The 22,808-nt window shown below is 41.2% G+C and overlaps 1 protein-coding gene across 1 annotated transcript in view; it reads right to left on the bottom strand.

Moving 5' to 3' along the window:
• The window catches only part of LOC143360541 (uncharacterized), a 154,408-nt gene that overhangs the window by 121,278 nt on the left and 10,322 nt on the right, over positions 1 to 22,808 (bottom strand). Inside the window, exon 2 of the mRNA XM_076799486.1 lies at positions 9,163 to 9,320. Coding sequence (XP_076655601.1) covers positions 9,163 to 9,315 — 153 coding nt within the window. The 5' untranslated portion in view covers positions 9,316 to 9,320. The remainder of the gene's footprint in view (positions 1 to 9,162; positions 9,321 to 22,808) is intronic.

Genomic DNA, 22,808 nt, shown 5'->3' on the forward strand with positions numbered 1-22,808 from the left:
GGAAGGATTCCAACTTATTAACAGCGAATGCAGCAATAAATTTTATGTTGCAATCACTTAAAGATCAGGACACGCCACTGTCTGAGGAATTATACAGTGCATTGAAAATTCGTATACAGGAAAGGCATAGTGACCTAGAAAATATTTTAAGGTATTTACATAATTATAACGACTTTAAAAAAGAAAACGGAAAGGAAGAAAAGAAACTAACAAGGTCAAATTTAATTAAGTTCGTCGTCAATTTCCACAAAAACATTTATGAAAACCAAACACAAACCTATCCAGAAGAATTCGTTGAAGATGATGTTGATGTTGATATCGAAAAAGAATTATCTCTCGAGAAGAAATTACAATTAGCTATAGATAAAAAAATTGCTACGAACAATAATACAAAAATAATACAAAAAATAGATTTATCCAAAACCATCAGACGAGAGACCGAGTTGTTAGAGGATGAAGGACATCGAGGCAAATATTTAGAGCAAGTATATCGCTCATTATTAACAGTACCACCAACCAGCGTGGATGCGGAAAGAGCATTTTCAACTGCAGGTAATTTGTGCAGAAAAATACGTTCAAGGCTTAATGACAGTTCAATAGATGCATTATGTTTTTTACAATCACATTTCAAAAATATCGAATCAATAAATTAGTTATTTTTTTTTCCTATTAAACAACTGAGTTTTTGTACCTTCATGAAAATTCCTAGTACCGGTATTAATACCGGTATACCGGTACAACGTTTAAAAAAATACCGAATACCGGTATTGCATTTTTGGTCCGGTATTGCAATCCCTATGTGCAACTCAACATTTCTGAACGAACCGTGCGCAGGAGACTTCGGGAAGCTGGGCTGCGGAGCAGTTTTGCACAGCGTCGCCCTTTAATTCGAAAAGTTAATCAATTGAAACGTCTCCAATTTGCAAAAAAATACGTCGATAAGCCAGTGGACTTCTGGAAAAAGATTATTTGGAGTGATGAGAGTAAGTATGACTTGTTTGGTCATAAACAACGAACACGGGTTTGGCTGAAGCCCGGCGAGAAGCTTCTGGATAAAAATGTCCAAACAACTGTCAAGCATGGAGGAGGCAGTATTATGGTGTGGGGGTGTTTTGCGTGGTCGGGTGTGGGAAATCTCGTCAAAATCGATGGTATTATGACAGCAGACAAATACATTGACATCCTCAACGAGAATTTAGAGGAATCTCTGCTAAAGATTGGTCTGGAAGATGACTTTATCTTCCAACAAGATAACGATCCTAAACATACCGCGCATAAAACTGCTGCTTTCTTTCGTGCTTCGAGGATCAAAGTGCTAGATTGGCCAGCACAATCGCCGGATTTAAATCCAATCGAAAATCTGTGGTCCATTTTGGACCAGAAAGTTGACCACAGTGACGCAACCAATAAATTGAAGTTATTCGAAGCTTTGGAGAAGGCGTGGGGAAACATCGACGAACAGCACATCCGGAATCTCGTCGAGAGCATTCCTCGGCGTTTGCAAGAGGTCATACGAGCAAAGGGCGGCCATACAAAATACTAGTTCTCAATTAGAACTTAATTTTGACTGTTATTATCACACGCGTACTTTATTTTGTCCAAAGAAAATATCCTTATAAATGTAACGGACCTGTCTATTGAAAAATGTTAAATGTTTTTGAAATTATTTTTGTTAAAACCTAAAAGTAGACTAAGAAACCTTCTTTTTGTGCAAATACATAATTATTATACCTGTAAAAACTACGAAGTTATAAACGTAATTGTAAAAATATTCGAGGTGCGTACTTTATTTTGTCCAGTACTGTATGTATGGTAGAGTGCAGCTGGAAGTTGGAAGAAGATTTGATCGATCCGGTGTGAATCGTTGCAGCCGAGGGTCCGCGCAGTGGTTTCGGCGAAGATCGTTATCGCGCGGCGAGCAAAGTGGTACAACGGGCGTAATGCGCGTGTAAAAATAGCCTCTTTCCAGGAAACAAAGTGCACGCCGCGTTTTCCCGCTCTAGAAACGCAACGGGGATCGATAAGGCTTGGCTATGTAGGCGCGAACAAGTTCGCGGATCGCGTACCGTGCAGACACCGTGAGTCACCGAGCATATATTTTCTGAAAGCGCTTATTAACTCCGATACACTCGTATTGTTAATCCCTGTATCGTTTTTTATCGCGTAGTGTGGGCGAAATTAGGGGGACTTTGCTTCATAGTTTCGCTGAGTATCTCTATGTTCGCGAAGCACGAGCCTTCGAGTGCAATTCTGCAGTGTTCCCCAACCATCATGAAAGCGGGCCGCGCTCGTTAATTAGAGTGATTCTCGGATTTCTACGAACAATGCTGACCACTCGATGATTCTTATCGCGTAGTGTGGGCCAAATTAGGGGGGGTTTAATTCATCGTTTTGCCGTGTTCCCTGTCGTTCATGTGTTACGAGCGTTGTACAGTGAATTCTCGTTACGAGTCAGTTGCGTTGTTCTGGTGACTGTCTCTTAGACGAACTCGAGGTTGTCGCCGAGCGTCCCATTCGAAATACACAGCCCTAGCTGGAAAACTAAGAGTCATGTCATTAAGTCATAAAATTCATAATGAACGTATGACTAATGAACGACAATGACATGAACACTGCGAGAATGACAGGAAGACTGAGAATATGTCGCAAATACCTGGCTGATAAAAGTCCCAGAACTATCACCACTACCGCGGGGTACACCTCCAATTTCCCGAATTTTTCACTTGCATCAAGGCATTCGTTGTCTTCCATATACAGTGACATCTCTATTTTATATTTCTCTATTCTATTATATATTATACACGGACGGGGCAAGGTATACACGGTGTACACGTATAATACGGGTCAGGTACGACAGTTAGCGTGGATCAAAGTATCTCCTGGACGATGTATGTCGCTGTCAAGACTCGTGTTGTTGACATGTATCGAGAAAAACGCTGTACATGGGACGAGTATCGGATCGAAACGCGACGCAACCGTTGAAAGAAGCGTGGCAGAGCTTCTCTCGGTTTCTTTTCCTCTTTCCGGCCGCTTCCGTCGAACGGAAACGAAAGGAAGAGGCTCTCGCGAGCAAGACCTAGCCACCGAGCTCCGGTCGGCGTTCTCTTTCTCTCCAGTCGACTGTTTTCTCCCGTTCGCGTGCTACTGTGCCGGCGCGGCGTATCTGGTGCATGACAGCTGCCGGGGTTGCTCAATCGAGGAAATATCAAGTTTCGTCTAGCTCGCAGCATTTCACGATAATACGCTGACACGATTACGCGACTCGTCGAGAGCGACAGTTCGAACTTTCGATGCTCGAGACAAGCCTGCGCGCGACCGACCACGTGAGCCGCGAGAACTTGGCCAACGACACGCCGGATCATCCGGGTAAACAGAGTCGTTCAACCTCCGACAATACCGAACTCTCGATTTATGTCAACAACACGGGGGTCTTGCCCGCGACATATATGGAAACCCGTTTCTCCTGGACAAAATTGAATTTTTCAAGTCCGGTAGACGGTCACATAATATTCAAGCACTCTTAAAGAGACGATAACATTTTTAACACGCGAGGTTCATTGATTTCCTTCGTAGAAACGATCAGCGTTATTAAGGACAATTGTTAGTTAGCGAATTTCTCGCCTTATATTGTGATCCAGTTAACTTCGACGGTACTAAGCTGCGGATTTTATGTCAATTGTAATAAACTGGAGCAAAGTACAGTGAATTCTCGATATATGTCAACAACAGGGGTCTTGCCAGTGACGTGTATCGTCCAGGAGACATACCTGAGTTATGTTTCTACTCTTCGGCGTCCGAGGCCCCTCGAGCTTCGTGGCCCTTCACGGGGTATACCCCGCGGTAGTGGGGATATATACGCGACTGTTATCATGCAACTCTTGGCGACATATATCGAGAATGTACTGTTTATGGAAGACAACGATGTCTTGATTCAAGTGAAAAATTTGGGAAACCGGAAACCGTTTCTCGAGAGCGTATCCGTGAGACAATACTGATTCGAAAATGTAAATTGTTGTACGGGCCAAAGGCTGGTTCAAACGGCTGCGTTATCGTGCACTATCTTTAAGTTTCATTTTTTTCGACCATCCTAAACGCGTCAAACACGTAGCATATCTCCTAGGTCAGGCTCAGAATAGTACGCGCACGTGCACGGCCAGCCGATTGTGTAACGCTAAGCTAGACGCGCGGGCCTCATGCTCTTTCTGCGCTCCTTGTACCGGAGCGGTGGTCGGAGATGGCAAAAATCTATATTTTGATATCTTATTGTGACAATATTACAGCCTCTGTCCCGTAATAATAGTAGCGAGTGAATATTGAAACGATAACGTTTGGCGAACACAGCTATGAGTTATGCTGTAGCGCAACATTGGCGAACACAGCTATGAGTTATGTTGTAGCGCAACATTGGCGGACACAGCTATGAGTTATGTTGTAGCGCAACATTGGCGAACACAGCTATGAGTTATGTTGTAGCGCAACATTGGCGAACACAGCTATGAGTTATGTTGTAGCGCAAAATTGCGAAGCCTTCGATCAAAGTCAATGGAAGTATTCAAACGCCCTTTAAAACAGTATAAAGAGTAAAAGTCCTGTCTTTTTTCGAGCAATTAGAAGAATTGGTTTATGATGTGCAAAAAAGATTTTGAAAAAATTGCAACTGGTGAGAATTACACGAGAAAATAAATATGGCACTTTCTACAACTTTTTTTATTTGAGCCTGTAATGAAAATTTTAAATGTGCGTGTTGTAGATCTATGTTGGTTATACACGTACCTCAACTTTCATCGAAATCGGTTGACGCAGATAAGAATGGCACACATCGGAATGAAAAACTACGATTTTCAGCGCTTTTAATTATTTACAACTCGTGTGTATATTAACCGATTTCGACGAAATTTTCAGCATGTGTCAAAAAGTTGTAAAAAGTGCCATTTTTATTTTCTCATGTAATTCTCACCAATTGCAATTTTTTCAAAATCTTTCTCGCACATTCTTTAGAAAACCAATTCTTCTAATTGCTACAAAAAAATCAGGTCGTTTGAGCTAATTTAAAAAAAGTTGTACTGTTTTAAAGGATAATACTTTTGTGAGCCTGTGTATACAGTGACTCCCACTAATATTCGGACGTTTTTGAAAATCGTATAACCTTGTTAATATTTGACCATACGTCTTGGATTTCTTTAAAGAAGTTAGCACAATTGGTTTGCTACATAAAGTGAAAAAAATTTGTTACAAAAATTGCAATTGGCCGAAATTGCAGAGAAAATACTAATAGTTGTATTTTCCAACTTTTTTCCGTGGACGTACATTGAAAATTTAGAAAGTACGATTTGTAGTCTGTATGAATTATACGTATTCTGAATATTTCATCAAAATCGGTCAACGTTGCAATGAGCTACGGATGTTTCAAAATGATCACATAAGGGCGAAATCCCCTGACCCTTAAGCTTTCATCGTTAAACGTTTGTAGCTCATTGCAACGTTGACCGATTTAGATGAAACATTCAGAGCATGTATAATTGAAACGTACACTTTAAAATTTTTATGTAGCGATTCAATTGTTCTAACTTCTCAAAAAAATTCAAGTAGTAGCGCCCAATATTGACAAAGTTATGCGATTTTTAAAAGCGTCCGAATATTAGTGGGAGTCACTGTATATCATTTCGTCACGCTTCAACATTTTCGGTTTTATGGAGTTAAGGACCCGGGTTAGTCACGTGACTTTTTAATTAATAATTTCCATTCACACCCTTCAGACACAGACTTAACATCCGTCTTGGTCTCTATCCGACGGGTCTTAAGTCTGTGACTAAACTTGTCACACATTTTGCTCTGTATTATCGATATTTTTCGCTTTACTTAGCAGAGTCAATTTTTGGCATACTTCTAACGCTTATACACTCGCCGAAATTTCTATAAAGTCATCGTCATTTTCATAGATATTTTTAAAATATTACAATTTCTGTTGCTTTATCGTATCTGGCCTTGTGCTTTGTTGACACTCGGATAGAAGGACCGCACACTCAAGACCGCATTGTTTACTATTTACGTTGTTTTTAAATTATTTCTGCGTGGTGCAGAACGCAAGTGCGAAGTTTCTATAAAGTCACTTAGTGTTTCTCTGGATTCTGAGCAGAGAACTACGGGAAATTGCAAACATTCTAAAAGTATTAGTTTTAGAACTTATAGAAATCCTGTTTTTTATAATTTGATTCGCGTGTAGTGCAATGCCGAGAGGAAAAGTACTAACAATTGAAGAAAAAGCATCGTGAAAATTACAGAAAAAATCATTTTAAAGGTATAGCCGAAATGGAGGAAGAATTCAGGAAAGGACTGGTGGGAGGAATAAGAGTGGGTGAAGAAAGATTCTGGTCCCTAGCCTATGCAGACGATGTGGTGGCGGTAGCAAGTAAAGAGGGAGATTTGAAATGCATGATGAAGAGGCTGGAAAGGTACTTGGACAAAAAGGAATTGACGCTAAACACGGAGAAGACTAAAATAATGATTTTTAAGAGAGGGAGAGAAAAAAAGAAGAAAACTGCACGGAACTGGAAGAGGGAAACGGTAGAGGAAGTCAAGGAATTCTGTTATTTAGGAATAAAGTTTGAAAGCAACGGAAAGATAGCAGGTCGCGTAAAGGAAAGGATAAAGAGAGCGAACGTGGTCCTAAATCAAGTATGGGGAATCGGCGAAAGGAAACTTAAAAATGATTTTAAAATGAGAATGTTTCTCTTTGATACGTTGGTACTGGGGGTACTCCTATACGGGGTAGAGCTATGGGGCTTTAAGGAGAGAACAGAAGTAGAAAGGATTCAGCTGAAATATATAAAGTGGACACTTGGTTTGGACGTGCGTACCCCAGGATACTTGGTACTGGAAGAAACAAAAAGGGCGAGGCTTAGAGTAAAGGCAGGAATTAGGGCATGGAAATACACGGAAGGAGTAAGAAACAGAGCAGGGAGGAAGATAGTCAAGGAATGTCTGAAGGAAAAGGAATCAGGGAAAGTTCAGGGCGAAAGCGGGAAAGAAAGGGAGGAATACTTAAAGAGAAACGGATGGAGCCAAGCAGGGGTGGAAGAGATGATAAGGCTAGAGATGGAGGTAGCGGAGAAGCTAAAGGAGAGAGACATTGAGGTACAACGGTAAGAACAATATACAAGGATAGAGCAGTCAAAATATAAGAAAAGGTACAAGTTTATAAGAGTGGCAGAGTTACCAGAATACCTAAGTAAGGAGGGAAGAGGGGAAAGTCAAAAGTTAGTAGCCCAAGTAAGATGCGGAAATGCAGAAAACTGGAACAAATACTGGCTGGGAGACGAAGCAAGAGGATGCGACCTGTGTGGGGACAGGTATGGCAATCTGGAGCATCTAACAAGAGAATGCAGGGAAATGGAGGGAAGGATCAGGATGGAGGACATAGTGAGTGGGAGGATAGATACAAATGTTGAAGCGTGGCTTCAAAAGCTCAGAAAGAAGAGAGATAAGCGAGCAGAAATATAAAGGTAATATAAGGAAGCGTAAACCAAAGATAACAGAGTAGGAAATGGTGCAAAAATCGGAATAAGAATAGGAACAGGCAGAATATAGGTAGAGTAGTCAGGGTAGGGATGGGTGAGTCGAAGAGAGAAGGAGAGAGAGAGAGAGAGAGAGAGAGAGAGAGAGAGAGAGAGAGAGAGAGATTAATGTGTGGATAAGATAGTTATTTTTTGTAATCATAGGTTATTGTAAACCGAGTCCAATTCTTGGCCGTGAGGCTGAATAAAGCAATGTTATTATTATCATTTTAAAGGTGGTAATAAAAAATTGTCAAAGAAACAACATTCATTATTAATGAGGTCTGCGGCTAAGGAAACGAAAAATGCAGCACAATTGCGAGCTGAATTGGAGCTCCCAGTAACAAGAAGACGTGTGCAACAACTTTTAAATTATTCTGGGCAATTTGTGTGGACAAAAATGCAACGTAAACCAGGCCTTAAAGAAACACATAAACAGGCCCGTCTTGATTTCGCACGGGCACACATGTCCTGGACGAAAGAGTGGGAGTCTGTCATTTTTTCAGATGAGAAAAAATTCAATTTGGATGGGCCTGATGGCTGTAAATATTATTGGCATGATCTGAGAAATGAGAAAAGTGTGACAACGAGTCGTAACTTTGGCGGTGGTTCCCTAATGATATGGGCTGCGTTCAAAGCTGACAAAAGGACTCCAGTGTGTTTCATAAAACACAAAATGAATTCTAGAAATTATACGGATTTGTTAGACATGGTTCTAATACCCTTTACAGAAAATATTGAAGATGCGAATTTTATTTATCAGCATGATAATGCTGCAGTGCACGCGTCGAAGCACACAAAGCAGTGGCTTCTTGAAAGAAATATCAATGTTTTGCCATGGCCTGCTTGTTCTCCGGACATAAATCCTATTGAACATGTTTGGGGTATCATTGCGCGACAAGTTTATAAAAACTGCAAACAATACAACTCCATTAGCGAACTAAGGGATGCGGTGACTGAAGCATGGGCGTCTGTTAAAACAGAAACGCTACAAAAGTTAGTTTCGTCAATGCCCAATCGCATTTTTAATGTAATTCAAAAAAATGTAGGTTACACTAAATATTAAAATAGATATAATAAAAAAACAATTGTTAATTTCAACTTTATCCGTATAAAACGAAACTGACATTATAGAAATTTCGCAGTCTGTTCTGTGTGTAAAATTATATTTTTGTTTTCTTTTATCAATAAATGTTATACTTATGTTTTGAAATCGGCGTGTATGCTTTCTTTATGTAATCCCGAAATGCTACCAAATACAAATTTTTCATCGGTAATGGTATAATTATAAGAATTCATTACAAAACACAGTGACTGTATAGAAATTTCGGCGAGTGTATTACCAAATATCTGCATAATCCTGTAAGCTCATGACCAGCGCGCACTAGATCGAATCTTCCTCTTTCGAACGAGCCCTTTCCCAGCCAAAAATATTCTTCTATAAGGACGAATACTCGAGGCACGTGAAACCATGTTTTGACGGTAACGTAGTCACTCTACCTTATCGCGAATCTACGAAGACCGGGCCCTTAATCGATTTGACAAATGAGCTGCTCAAATGTGCATGTACCGAGGTACTACCGGTGTGTATAAGTTGATCGTGTCTTACCTTTATAGGTTCTCTGGGTCTATGATCCGAGCAATTGGGTTCGTCCCTTTGCCTGGATCGTCCATTTGTTGCATTATTCGGCATTCTTTGAGGCCCTGGTTGATTTTCCGGCACGGTAATATCGACGGACTTCTTGCTCGTTTTGGATCCCATTATTTCTGTAATCACGTAACAAAAAAGTATGCCTCGAGAAAATACGTTCAAGTTATAGTTAGTTTACTCCATGGACCCAAAACGTACCAACTTGCCCCACCGCGGGGGAAGCAATTTGAGAACGTAATATGATAAAATAACAATATTAACACTAGACTTTTCGGGACCTGTCAAACTGACGGAATCTAATATTTTCAATTTACGAACGTTGAGATTGTAAATATTTAACAAATTAATTTCTTTGGGTACATATTATTTTAAAAATGGCTACAAATTTTGATAGATACGTTCATGTTATTTTTATAAAGTAATGTGAAATAGACATTTTTAGTGCATATTTGTTATAAAAATGACGAGATTGAATTTATTTGGCTTTAGGTATCTTTATGTATTGCAATACATGCTCTACTAAATATACTTGTTTAATCGTTTCCCACGAAATGTATATTTATAATTTCAGTAATTTGTAAGATAAAAACTCTGGAACCGGTCATTTCGACCGGCGGTGGTAGGTTTAGTGTTAAGGTATATTAATAAAAAAAGAAATTTCGTGAAATTTTGTGCCTGATTTCAGTTGCATGTGCGACCGACGCGTTCTCCAAGTTAGAACTGGAGCACGCCCGGGCACCGCTCTTTCCTTGACCCGAAATGGCAGCGCATGGGGATCGATTTCAACGATTCTACACCATCCACGGTGGCACCGTAAAAAAACTGTTTACGATCGCTGATAAGCGGCCGCGAGACTTTTACGGAGCCTCTTATCGGATCTTCCAGTCGCCGTTGATACCGTCGCGCTTTGAAAACTTATTCGTCGTGAACACATACGTCGAGTACCTCGTGTCAATGATACGCAGACGTGGAAGAATTCTCCAGAATGTGCATCGCGATACGTAACGTAAACCGAGAATCATTAAAACTAGGTTTACCGAACACTAAAACTGGCCAGATTGGATTATTTTATAAAAATATCAAGAATATATTCAGCCAGATTTTTTGCAAGTAATATATGTTCCAAGGAATAAATGTGTTAAATAAATTTCTTATAAATGCATTTTTACAGTCACAATACAGCGATTTCTCGATATATGTCGTCAAGGTCTGCATGATAAACGTCGCGGATTTATCCCCACTACCGCGAGGTGTACCCAGTGACGGTCCCCGAAGAAGTAAACATAACACGGCTCGGGTATGTCTCCTGCACGATACACGACGCTGACAAGACCCGCGTTGTTGACAAATATCGAGAATTCACTGTAATTGTAAACTAAGGAATGTAGAAACTGTCATTTAAATCTAGTGTTAATCCCTTGCCCTACAATATCAAGTCATGCTCGTGACGAAGATTCTGAACAGAGTCTAATGAATACAGTGTTTTCTCGATATTTGTCACCAAGACGGGTTTGCCAGCGACATATATCGTCCAGGAGATACTATTGTTCTTCGACCCACATGAACGTCGTACTCGACCTCACGATAGTTCTGCGACTTTTATCAGCCAGGTATTTGCGACATATATCGAGAAAAGACGGTATGTACGTTACTAATTTCCTTTAAATCGAAATAAAATTCTATTTTGCCGTTGTTAACACGTTAACTGCCACGTCGGTCACATATGACTGACAGTGATTTTTGACTAGGTCTAGAAATTCATTTTTATTGTGACATATATAAACCGAAATTTGTTAGGATCTTTAGAATTCAAAAGGGTTAAAAGACAGCCTCCCCTGTAATAAAGTAGTCCCATTTTAAATTTCTAGTTTCGTTTTCATTAATTAAATTACACTGATTTCGTAAGAATCTCTGGGACTGATTTCTGGCATTTAACGCGTTCATGTACTGCTACAATAGATACAAATTTTCTCCTTTTTTAAAGGAAATTACGAGTTACAAAAAGGTGCTAATCACTGTGACCGTAAAATAAATCGTAGTGCAAGGGGTTGAGGCTTGTCGGGTCTAAGAATGCTGCAATAGTGATGGCTGATGGCCGGCCATTAGCGGCGGGGATCAGACGCGGCTTTTAAATGACAGTAGAAGGAAAATGTTGTCAAAGCACAGCTGAACTCGGCAAAGCAGTCGATGCATCCACCACGTTCGTTCCACGTCAGAAATTTTCCTATCCGGTCGCGTGCACGTTCCGAACGGAAGTCGCGGTTGCTCGTCCCCGGGTTACGTCACTCCCGAGGAGAGAAATCGTTCGAAGAAAGGACAAAAGAAACGTCGTAGCGGAGGAAAAATCAGATAAAGAGCTGCCTTCATGCAGGCCTGGACTCTCCAATTATCGCCGAGGAAAATGGTCCGCGGACCGTTTAGCGGACGCGAACCGATGGCTAACGGTTCCGAGGTCGGTCCCCCATGCTATTCTCACGGCGAGAAGAGGAAACGACCCGTTGTTCGTGCGGGTTGCGAAAAAAAAAACCGGAACACGGAGGGGGTCGACCTGCGTTCAAAACCACTGACAATCGAATGCGAAAAACCGCGCGACAGCTTTCTCTTTCCCCGCAGAGAAAAATCTCGGGAACCCTGGTGTCGGTGACTGATCATTCTTGATTTGTGAGGATTACTTAGGACATTTTTAGCTTGAGAAACTACCGAAATTTTTAGGAGGTAAAAGTTGTAGAAATAGGGGTGAACAATGAGCAATCGAACGAGGAAAACTGTATAAATGTGAAAATGAAATATTGGGTCCCAATTGAGTTTCGAGTCCAAACTGAATTTCTGGTCCCAATTGAGTTTCGGAAAACGATACCGACTTCGAAGCCACATATTCCCGACAATTTTCGAAATCTTTGCACGAAAAAAATCTCAAAGCAAGCCCAAATAGTGTCTAATCGAATGCAGGAAACTGCGTATCGATAGCTATTACTGTCTCGGCGGAAAAAATCTCAACGTTACGAAGATCAGGTGGAGATAGATTTTTCTCGGTAGAAAACCAGGACCGACTTCGAAGCCAGATATTTTCGAGAATTTTCGAAATCTTTGCACGAGAAAAAACTCAAAGCAAGCGCAAATAGTGCCTAATCGAATGCAGTAAACTGCGTGTCAATACTTCTGTCTGTTTCGGCGGAAAAAATCTCAACGTCACGAGGATCAGGTGGGGATAGATTTTTCTCGGTAGAAAACCAGAACCGACTTCAAAACCAGATACTTCTGAGAATTTTCAAAATCTTTGCACGAAAAAAATCTTTAAAAAAGCCCAAATAGTGTCTAATCGAATGCAAGAAACTGCGTATCGATAGCTGTTTCTGTCTCGGCGAAAAAAAATTTGAAACGTCGCAAAGTTTAGGTGGCAATAGATTTTTCTCAAGTCCTAATTGAGCCTCGCGTTCCAATTGAGCCTCGGATTCCAATTGAATATCGGGTTCTAATTGAGTTACGAATCCCAATTGAGATTCGGATCCCAATTGTGCCTCGAGCTCCAATTGAATATCAGGTCCCAATTGAGTTTCGGATCCCAATTGAGTACCGAGTCCCAATTCAGTATCGGGTCCCAATTGAGCCTCGGGTTCCATTTGAATATCAGGTCCCAATTGAGTTTCGGATCCCAATTGTGCCTCGGATTCCAATTGAATATCGGGTTCTAATTGAGTTACGAATCCCAATTGAGATTCGGATTCCAATTGAATATCGGGTTCTAATTGAGTTACGAATCCCAATTGAGATTCGGATCCCAATTGTGCCTCGAGCTCCAATTGAATATCAGGTCCCAATTGAGTTTCGGATCCCAATTGAGTACCGAGTCCTAATTCAGTATCGGGTCCCAATTGAGCCTCGGGTTCCATTTGAATATCAGGTCCCAATTGAGTCTCGGTTTCCAATTGAATATTGGGTCCCAATTGAGTTTCGGATCCCAATTGAGCCTCGGATCCCAATTGAGCCTCGGGTCCCAATTGAGTTTTGGATCCCAATTGAGCCTCGGGTTCCATTTCAACATCAGGTCCCAATTGAGTTTCGGATCTCAATTGAGTACCGGATCCCAATCGAGTATCGGGTCCCAATTGTGTCTCGGTTTCCAATTGAATATTGGGTCCCAATTGAGTTTCGGATCCCAATTGAGCCTCGGATCCCAATTGAGCCTCGGATCCCAATTGAGCCTCGGGTCCCAATTGAGCCTCGGGTCCCAATTGAGTTTTGGATCCCAATTGAGCCTCGGGTTCCATTTCAACATCAGGTCCCAATTGAGTTTCGGATCTCAATTGAGTTTCGGATCTCAATTGAGTACCGGATCCCAATCGAGTATCGGGTCCCAATTGTGTCTCGGTTTCCAATTGAATATTGGGTCCCAATTGAGTTTCGGATCCCAATTGAGCCTCGGATCCCAATTGAGCCTCGGGTCCCAATTGAGTTTTGGATCCCAATTGAGCCTCGGGTTCCATTTGAACATCAGGTCCCAATTGAGTTTCGGATCTCAATTGAGTACCGGATCCCAATCGAGTATCGGGTCCCAATTGAGTCTCGGTTTCCAATTGAATATCGGGTCCCAGAATCGTCGAATGCTCGAAGAATATGTCGAATCGTCTCGGCGAAAACAATCCGAAACGTCTCAGAGTTCAGGTGGCGATAGATTTTTCTCGGTCGAAAACCGACACCGACTTCAAAGCCAGGTATCACCGACAATTTTCAAAGTATATGTACGAAAAAAATCTCAAAGCAAGCCGAAATAATGTCTAATCGAATGCAGAAAATTGCATATGGATAGCTTTTCCTGTTTCGGCGGGAAAAAATCTGAAATGTCACAAAGTTTAGGTGTAGCGATTTCTCAATGGGGAAGTGCGCCGGTTTCTCTAGTCTCCAGACGATCATGTTGACAATCATGTTGACTGCCGTTTTCCGTCGGCGTTGACGGTCAGCCTAAGGACGCGAGTTGCGCGAGGAAGGCAGCCAACACAATCGTGTGTGTCCGACGATGGGAGTTGCCTGTTTTCCGAAAGAGAAGTTCACGCGGTCGGCCGCGCGTATCACTGTCACCGAATAATAGCGTTCGTCTCTGGCAGCCTATTCACGGTGCATTGCACTTTCGTGTCGGCGGTGCGCAACAGCTTTGCTACGCTCGCGTTAATGCGTTCGACGCGGTCCGCGTTCCACGTACCGGGTGTGCTCGGGTATCCGTCGAATCGATACACGAGGACTCGCGCGCGCGTTTCATTTGCCGAACGGCCGCAGACAATTTCCTGATTTTCCACGGGGGTGGGGAGGGAGAGAGAGAGAGAGAGAGAGAGAGAGAGAGAGAGAGAGAGAGAGAGAGAGAGTTTTCACAGCGAGAGGACACCGCCCGGAGACACTGGAACACGTACTGTATCCACTCCGGCGTCCATTATCCGTATCGGCGGCTACGAACCAAACACAATGGGAACGTCTCCTCCGACGCCATTATTCTTACGTGACGTAATAGAACGGGACGCGGACGCACTCGGAAACAACCCCCGCAACATCCAACCGAATTTCCCGAACAAATTGGAGCAAATGCTGTGCCCGGACAAAGGATCCCCGCCAGTAAAATGGTTTCGCTTCGTTTCGTACCCCTCGGGTTCGCCGAATTAAGACGAGAGCATTATCGAGAGGTGAGAGGTGGCCTAATCTCCTACCCCCGGCAGTCAATTTCTTCAAAATCGCTGCCGAAAGACTATAAACGAGACTGTGATTAGACTACAAGACACAGAAAATATATGGGCATTCGTTTCTTTGCATCATTGAAATCAAATGAAAATAAATAATACTTTATGTTAGAAATAAGGGTAAAAGCGGTGCCAGGAGGGAAGGATGTTGTTATTATAAGGATTGTAACCCCGATGGGAACGAATAATCTAATCTAATCTTCAAAGAAAATAATACAACCGCGTTTTCAAATTCTTTAAATGCTTCTCCTATTTTGCGTTCGATTCCGTTCCCGGACAATTTTCGAACATACAGCTGCTCGTTCTTTTGTCGCAGATGAAACGCGCTGAATTTTTTTGTGCCGAATAAGAAATTTTTTTAGAGAAGTAGACGTAGGGACATGACGGATTCTAATATTTTTAATTTACAATTATAAACCCTTTGCACTCGAAGCGATTTCACAACTCCAGAACGAAACATTTCTTCCGACCTAAAATATTCTCAATATTTCTAAAATATTTCCTAAAGTATTTCTTCCATATACATATATTTTTTTTAAATGTTCAGTAATTTTTGAAATACAAACAAATTTGATAACGTCAAAAATGTTTAGAACAACGATGCAGCAATTTTCAGCGGCGCCTTACGGTCGCCAATCGAGCGCTAAGGGTTAACCCTTTGCCCTCGAAGCTATTTGAACTCGAAACATTTCTTCCCACCTAGAATATTTCCCTTCTATACATATACAGGGTGGCCCACGTAACTCTGAACAGCTCATATCTCGAAAACTATGCCATCGATTTTAAAGTTCTTAGTCTTAAATTGCATGGAACTGAAGGGCCTTTCTGACTAAATAAACGTGAAGTGGCCTCCCTTCCCCTTTAACGGGGGAGGGAAGGTACCTTTGTAATTTAAAATGGAACCCCCTATAAAATGTTACATATTTAGATTCTACAGGAAAAAACAAGTCAATTTTGTCTGAAACATTTTTTTGTCAGATACTTCCATGATGAGATATAACAGTTTGAAGTTTCGAGTTGTAGGTACTTGAAGCGCTCGGAAATAGCGTTATGGAATTATACGCGCTTCATAATTTAGAAACATTTCATAATTTAGAAAAGCGGCTTACATTAGTAAAGCTGTCACTAATGAAAATAATAGTGCCAGTATTCTTGCTGCAATTACATTAAATCCTCATATTAGTCAACGTACACTTGCACAAACATCACATATTAGTCGTTCATCAATTCAACGAATTTTGAAACGGCAAAAGTATCATCCATATCACATGGTTTTATCACAAGAGCTTTCGATAGCAGATTACGATCACCGCGTAAGATTTTGTGAGTGGCTGCAGGGTGTTGCGGAAAATGACTTTTTGTGCAAAATACTTTTTTCCGATGAGGCCACTTTTATGAATTCAGGGCATGTAAATAGACATAATCTGCATTATTGGGCCGTGGAAAACCCAAATTGGATGCGATGTGTTCCCTTTCAACATCGATGGTCTTTAAATGTTTGGTGTGGCCTAATAGGAGATTTTGTGATTGGACCTTATTTTTTTCAAGAAACTGTAACATCTGCAAGTTATTGTGATTTCTTAAAAAATCATTTGCCTGCGCTTTTGGAAGATGTGCCACTGCACGTTAGAAGAGAAATGTGGTTCCAACAAGACGGCGCTCCTCCACATTTTGCAATCATCACCAGGCAATTTTTGAACGAAAAATTTGGGAACAAATGGATAGGTCGTGGGGGACCTCGTCAATGGCCTCCTCGATCCCCCGATCTAACACCATTAGATTTTTTCTTATGGGGATATGTAAAGGACAAAGTAATGTTTGAACCACCGACGACAAAAGAGGATATGAAACAAAGAATACGTGACGCTTGCGCTTCAGTGACTCCCGAAATGTTAAAAAATGTTAGAACAACTTTGATGTTTCGAGTAAATAAATGTTTACAAGCCCGTGGTGGACATTTTGAACATTTAATTTAAAGTACATTTTATTTCTTCACGAATAAGCAAAGGACTCAAGCGCGTATAATTCCATAACGCTATTTCCGAGCGGTTCAAGTACCTACAACTCGAAACTTCAAACTGTTATATCTCATCATGGAAGTATCTGACAAAAAAATGTTTCAGACAAAATTGACTTGTTTTTTCCTGTAGAATCTAAATATGTAACATTTTATAGGGGGTTCCATTTAAAATTACAAAGGTACCTCCCCTCCCCCGTTAAAGGGGAAGGGAGGCCACTTCACGTTTATGTAGTCAGAAAGGCCCTTCAGTTCCATGCAATTTAAGACTAAGAACTTTAAAATCGATGGCATAGTTTTCGAGATATTGAGCTGTTCAGAGTTATGTGGGCCACCCTGTATATATTTTTCGTGTTATACATATGAAAACGGTGCAATTGACTCGTACAATACTGAAATGTTCAGTAATTTATTAACTACAAACAAATTTGATAACGTCAAAAATATTTAGAACAACGATGCAGCAATTTTCAGCGGCGCCTTACGGTCGCCAAACGAGCGCTGAGGATTAAATTAGTAATTATCCGGAGGGAGGGTGTCTCAGCGGATCCGTTTCGACAACCGAGATCGATATTGCAATAGTTTTTCCAAGCCCCGAGAAAGATTAGACAGGCTTCCAAGGGCCTCGACAAATATTTATGTTAGTGCACGTTCATCGAGAGCGTGCAACCCCAGGAGAGGGTGAAGCAGACAGACACACACGCCGGTAAAAAATAGATTTAGCGTGTCGAACGGAGCGCACAAAGTGGCGAGGAGGAGTAGCCGGGACACACGTGTCGAAGCGCCGTGAGTCTCGTGGGAAGCGTGTGAGCGCATCATCCCGCGGAAAAAAAGTGGCCCTTCCTGTCGTAACTCACTCGCACCTACGATTTATCTCGTCGCCGTAGTTCCTATATTTAGCGTATCAACGTGCAACGCCGGTGTCGATCGCGCATCGTGAGACAAACGCGCGATGAAACCGCTTCTTCCGGTCGGTTCGATGATCCGAGGATCGAGAGTCAGAGGCTCTGAATCGATAGAATCTCTCTCAAAGTCACGGTTGCCAACCCCCGGAACCGCGACGGTCAGCCTTTTTCTTTGCACACTAATAACGCGCCACCGCACCGTGCGGACAAATCGCCTGTTTTCGGCACTTCTCGTAGTTCGGTTATTAATGCATATATAGAGGAAATTGTTTACAGACAATTATATTTACCAATATAGTTTATAATTTTAACAAAAAAAAAATTTATTATTAAAAATTAACAAATTTATTTTTAAAAACTAACAAGTTTAGAATAAAATTAATAATAAATGAACCATATGTAAAGTTAACAATAATAAACTTAAACAAATTATAATATTAGTGAATAAAATGAATAAACTCAACAAAATGCTATCCGAGCATGCTGCTGCTGCTTCGCTATCCGAGTCATTCTCAGTACTTTGATTGCGACTCAAAGTCATTGACTATCGTGATCTTGCACATTTCGATCTATCCTTACATTCTTATTACTTTTTCAATAGTTATAAAACATATATTAAAAACAAATTAAAAAGACATAAAAATGATTGATATATAATTATTGCAAAATTGTATTATGCATAAAAATGGTTATTATATGATTATTATTAACAATTTCCATCCTAATAGGCATGTTTTGCAAAAGAAATGTATTTCATATCGTGATATACACGAATATTGAACTTTCCCAGTAAATTCCCCACTGTAACTGTGGCGAACAAATGGCAAAATTTTTTACAACCAAATTTGTTTACAAATGTATACTTATTGTTAATTATTCACAGAAAATGAAATTTAACAATACAACTAATACATTTAAAAAGAAAATAACAAATTTTCCACGATAAGGAAAGGAAAGGAAAGGTATGGACACTTCTTAAAAAGTTTATAAAATTGAGAGTCGCAAAAAGTCGCAGACAAAACTATGAAATTCTTAAACTATAATAAGTAATGTATAAGAATATGCATGAATCTCAGGATATATTTTGCCGTTTTTATGTTAATTTGAAGTTTTATATGTAATTAACAAATAAAACCACCGTTGAAAATTTGTACAAAAAATAAATCTACTTTATTAAATGTATAAAGAATGCATATTCCTTGGTAAGAACTTCCATTACACAGAATTATTATTGCACACTCATTTACAGTTAATATAACGTTTTTCGATTTTTGGCACTTTAGAGAGTGCCTCCATTGCCAAATTTTTTTACAAAAATCTAAATTTGGTTACTAATGCATATGCAATGGTAATTAGTCACAAAAATTAAATTTAACAATAAAATTAATAAGTTGAAAAAAAAGAAATTATTTTTATGCATAAAAAAAATTGTTAAATGATTTTTAAACGAATAATAATATGCATTTCCTGCTAAATAAAGAGTTCTGCCAAAGGAAATTTTTGTGTATCGTCAAATAAAAATGTAGTGAGATGTGCCGACTTGTCCGCACTGTGCACCGTGGCGAAAATTCCGTTTTCTTCCGAGACGGCCGTTCCCCCGGGAGCGACTTGGCCACGCCCACCGGGCGCCAAGCCACGCCTACTCGGGGCTACGAGCATTCCAAATTCGATGTGTCTTTTGTTCTGTATGATATAACCCGTGAAACTATGACCACTAGACTGCGGATCGACGTAGCCACGCCCACCGGGGCGCCAAGCCACGCCTACTCGGGGCCACGAGCATTCCAAATTCGATGTGTCTTTTGTTCTTTACAATATAAACCCGTGGAACTATGATCACTAGACTGCGGATCTTTAGGGATTTATGGCTTCTGAAAATTTTCAAAAAATACTGTAATTTAAAATTCCACAGAGTTTAGTACGATTTTTATTTATTTCAGATCTACAAATATCACTACCACTGAAAATTAGATTTTATTTGATTCCGATTACCTAAAATTTGCCTAGAAATATTGAAAATTGCATAAACATCCGCAGTCTAATGATAACGCTGAAGCAACAATCAGCAACTTTTTGTCCCCTGCTTTTTTACCGAATCGAAGTGATTCGGGGAATAGTAATGAACTCGTAGAAGAAATTCTAGTTGAACACCAGGTTTACGGAGGAAAATGGTCAGTTTAAATTATTTTATAAAAATATCAAGAATATATTCAGCCAGATTTTTAGCAGCTTTTACTATAATACAGTGAATTCTCGATATGTATATCCCGATGTATCATCCAGGAGACCTACCCGAGCCATGTTATGTTTACACTCGCGGTGTATAGCCAGCGGTAGTGGGGATAATCCCGCGACATTTATCATCCAAACCTTGCGACATATACAGAGAAATCGCTGTATACGTTCCAAGGAATAAATGTGTTAAATAAATTTCCTCTAAAAGCAGTTTTACCATCAAAATAATTGTAAATTAAAGAATATAGACGGATAATGGATGCGTTCGTAATTAAAAATGACTAGGCTCACGGAAGCTCGCCGTTTCGCGAATTCCGGTCGAGCTGCTTTCAGGGGCGTGCGATTTCCAGGAAACCGGACCGGAATCGCGTCGACGGTGATTCACAGAACGATCGGCAGCCCGATTAGATTAGCCGGCAATCGGTGGCCGGGAACAATCAGCGATTAACCGGATTGCGAAAAAAAGGTATCTGTTGCGAAACGCGACCACTTTCGCGCAAAACGTGCGGCGACTCGAGTCGCGGAAAGAAAGCAAATTATCTTCGACGAGCGGCCGTGTTGGCTAACCGTGCAAACCTCTGCGATCTCAATCCCGAGAGCATAGCGAGCCACCGACTAATTATCTATTCATCGCAGCCGTACAAACGAGACGCTGCCAGCCAACGGCCCAACAGCTAACAGCCCACAGCCGGCGCGCCACATTTCTTTCTGCAGATCCGCTCAATAGATTAATAAGCGCATTCAGGGGTCACTGCCGTCGAAGACTATTAAGGGTTTAACGACAGTGTCGCGGCAAGATCGCTCGCTGCCAGTCTATGGGAACTGAATTCCGGCGACAACGCCCGCTGGCCACGATCACAAGGTACAGCAAGACCTCGATATAAGCGTCAGAGATGCCCACGATACTTGCAACGAAACTCCGTCCTACCGCAAGAACCTCGAGGGTCGGTGTTTTTCAATTTTTCGACGTGATCTCGAATTTTCCCGCAAACCTAAATGGACCCATCGTTAAGTGCGAGCTTCCAGCTTTAATTTCCGCCCTCGAAGATTCAAAAATTCCTACGGGAACACACTTTAAAATTGACTCGAAGCTGCCCCTAAAAATCGAGTCAATTTCGTCGGAACTATCGATCTTAATTTTTCCACATGTTTTAGAATTCTCCGAAACTCCGCCCTACCGCAAGGACCTCGAGGACATTTTTCAATTTTTCGGCATGATCTCGAATTTTTCTGCAAACCTAAATGGATCTGTCGTTAAGTGCGAGCTTCCAGCTTTAATTTCAGCCATCGAAGATAAAAAATTCTGAATTTCGGCGACAACGCCCGCTGCCACGATCACAAAGTACAGCAAGACCTCGATATAAGCGTCAGAGATGCGCACGATACTTGCAACGAAACTCCGCCCTACCGCAAGGACCTCGGTATTTTTCAGTTTTTCGACGTGATCTCGAATTTTCCCGCAAACCTAAAAGGACCTATCGTTAAATGCGAGCTTCCAGCTTTAATTTCAGCCCTCGAAGATTCAAAAATTCCTACAGGAACACACTTTAAAATTGACTCGAAGCTGCCCCTAAAAATCGAGTCTATTTCGTCCGAACTATCGATCTTAATTTTTCCACATGTTTTAGAATTCTCCGAAACTCCGCCCTACCGCAAGGCCCTCGGTATTTTTCAATTTTTCGACGTGATCTCGAATTTTCCCGCAAACCTAAATGGACCCATCGTCAAGTGCGAGCTTCGAGCTTAAATTTCAGCTCTCGAAGATTCAAAAATTCCTACGGGAACACAATTTAAAATTGACTCGAAGCAACCCCGAAAAATCGAGTCTATTTCGTCCGAACTATTGATCTTAATTTTTCCACATATTTTAGAATTCTCCGAAACTCCGCCCTACCGCAAAGTCCTCGAGGATATTTTTCAATTTTTCGGCATGATTTCGAATTTTCTTGCAAACCCCAATGGACCAATCATTAAGTGCGAGCTTCCAGATTTAATTTCAGCCCTTGAAGATTCAAAAATTTTGAATTCCAGCGACAACGCCCGCTGCCACGATCACAAAGTACAGCAAGACCTCGATATAAGCGTCAGAGATGCGCACGATACTTGCAACGAAACTCCGCCCTACCGCAAGGACCTCGGTATTTTTCAATTTTTCGACGTGATCTCGAATTTTCCCGCAAACCTAAATGGTCCCATCGTCAAGTGCGAGCTTCCAGCTTAAATTTCAGCCCTCGAAGATTCAAAAATTCCTACGGGAACACACTTTAAAATTGACTCGAAGCTGCCCCTAAAAATCGAGTCTATTTCGTCGGAACTATCGATCGTAATTTTTCCACATGTTTTAAAATTCTCCTGCAAACCTAGACACAGCTATCGCGCGAGCATCAATTTGAGCCCTCGAGCGTTCGAAAAATCCCGTTAACGATTCCCGAGGAACGTGGGAATTTATGGAAACTTCAGCGAACGGCGCTCGCTAGGCAGAACGGGTGAAGCGAATCCCAGCGACGAACGACACGCGGATGAATCATCGAAAATTCTTGGCGATTCGTCGAAACGGAAAGTCGGCCGAAATAATAATGGGTTCCGGAGGCGAGCGTGTCGCGGACGTTTTTATGCGACTTTAACGACGTCGCAACGACGAGACCGGACGCGATCGCGGCACGGACGAAAACAGCAGACATTCTCGAGCGTAGAACGATAACGCGCGTAACGCGATTTCCGCGG

The sequence above is a fragment of the Halictus rubicundus genome, chromosome 13 (genome assembly GCF_050948215.1).
Source record: "Halictus rubicundus isolate RS-2024b chromosome 13, iyHalRubi1_principal, whole genome shotgun sequence".
In the NCBI taxonomy this organism is placed as follows: domain Eukaryota; kingdom Metazoa; phylum Arthropoda; class Insecta; order Hymenoptera; family Halictidae; genus Halictus; species Halictus rubicundus.